Below are 1,599 nucleotides of genomic sequence, written 5' to 3'. Positions count from 1 at the left end.
GGGGGGGGGGGGGGTTGTTTTTTTTGCCTTTTGTCCCGATTTTGGGGCCGATATTTGTAAGTTACGTAACAATGAGCCAACATGGTACAAACTGTTATGCTTCAAGAAAAACAAAACAAGAAAAACAAAACAAGAAAAATGGGATGTGATGGTGATGGTGATGGTGATGGTGATGGTGATGATGGTGATGATGATGATGATGATGATGATGATGATGATGATGATGATGATGATGATGATGATGATGATGATGATGATAGTGTAGGAGGATTTGATTTGGGAAAGGATTTGACGCGTTGTGTTTCTGTTGAAGTTTCGCATGTACTTCTACAATGTAAGAGGATTTGATTTTACCTGTTATGTATTTTTTAATTTAAAATGTTTTTTCACTAGATCTAGTCTTGTACGGGTATAATGTTGGGGGGATTTGATAAGTTACGTTTTTAGGCATTACATTTACGGGTATGGTGCTTGGGGGGGGGGTGATTCGTTACGCCTTGTTGATGTTTTACATTTACGGGTACCGTGAAGGAGAATGTATTTCAGTTTTGTTATTTTTTTAAATTGCACTAGTTGTGTACAGGTACAATGTTGGAGGATTTGATTTGTTGCGTTTTGTTGAGGTTCTAATGACGCAGCTAACAGGTAGAAGGATTTGATTTGCTATTTATGTTTTTGTTGAGGTTTCCACATGTACAGGTAGAATGTAGGATGATTTGAGGGGGGGGGGGGGAGAAACTTTGACAGGATTTTATGGTTCCCCTTACAGCAGAAAACATCAAATCTAATGCATTGACTTGGTTTTCCAGTTTATAACTTGATTAACTCTTTTAGAACGGGGCGGGCACATGTCCGATCAGCAGAAGACCAAAGGCAATGTTGCAGCACATTTTGAACCTTTATACACAAATCGTAAAACTCATGAAAACAAAATTCCTGCCTGTGAGATGAAATGTTTCCGCCAAACACTTAACATCACAAGAAAAGACAAGCAGAGAAATGAAGAAGTAAAAGCGCCTATTGGCACTTAGTCCAGCCTACATTTCATAGAAATAAACAGATAATAAAATGGTTTGACCACTTGTTACAAATGTCACCTCGCCAGTCAGCCTGAGAGCCTATAACACCAAGTACTCAGTCTATAAAGGAAGGGGTAGACCACGCTAAAAAGTGGATTGAGGAAGTCAAGGAAACCCTGATAAATAATCCTAATTGAAGAGCTGCAGAACTGGCCTACCGTAGAAAACTGCATTTTCCCTCGATGCTTAAATGCAACAGAGGACGAAAAAGTAAAAGTAGAAGAATATACAAATGTGAAACAGTAACGTTAACATTTCGTGGAATGCCCGTTGTTGCCTTTCTTTTTTGAGCATCAGATAGAGAAAAGGAAATTGAACAATCTGTATGAATAACTTTTATTTTTTAAATAAATTCTTTATGCTTGTGTTACCTGTTGTAGGCGAGAGAGGTCTATATGATTTTACAGTGTTGGAAGGGGGACGTTGAGCCCAATTATCGAAATTTCCATTCTTTTTTTCGTTTTCCAGGACTTCCCAAAAATTGCGAGGAAATTCCAAACTTTGTCAACAGCAAAGATTA

The 1,599-nt window shown here is 38.1% G+C and overlaps 1 protein-coding gene across 1 annotated transcript in view; it reads left to right on the top strand.

The window, feature by feature from the left end:
* Window positions 1–1,599, top strand: part of LOC101848577 — a gene marked incomplete in the record, with an annotated part of 144,583 nt that overhangs the window by 78,322 nt on the left and 64,662 nt on the right. Inside the window, 1 exon segment of the mRNA XM_013080654.2 lies at window positions 1,548–1,599. This exon segment is cut by the window's right edge and continues 43 nt beyond it. Coding sequence (XP_012936108.1) covers window positions 1,548–1,599 — 52 coding nt within the window.

This window comes from Aplysia californica, unplaced genomic scaffold, assembly GCF_000002075.1.
Source record: "Aplysia californica isolate F4 #8 unplaced genomic scaffold, AplCal3.0 scaffold00094, whole genome shotgun sequence".
NCBI classification, from domain to species: Eukaryota; Metazoa; Mollusca; class Gastropoda; order Aplysiida; family Aplysiidae; genus Aplysia; species Aplysia californica.
Note: the sequence above shows the minus strand (reverse complement) of the source record. Positions and strands in the feature narration are given on the sequence as shown.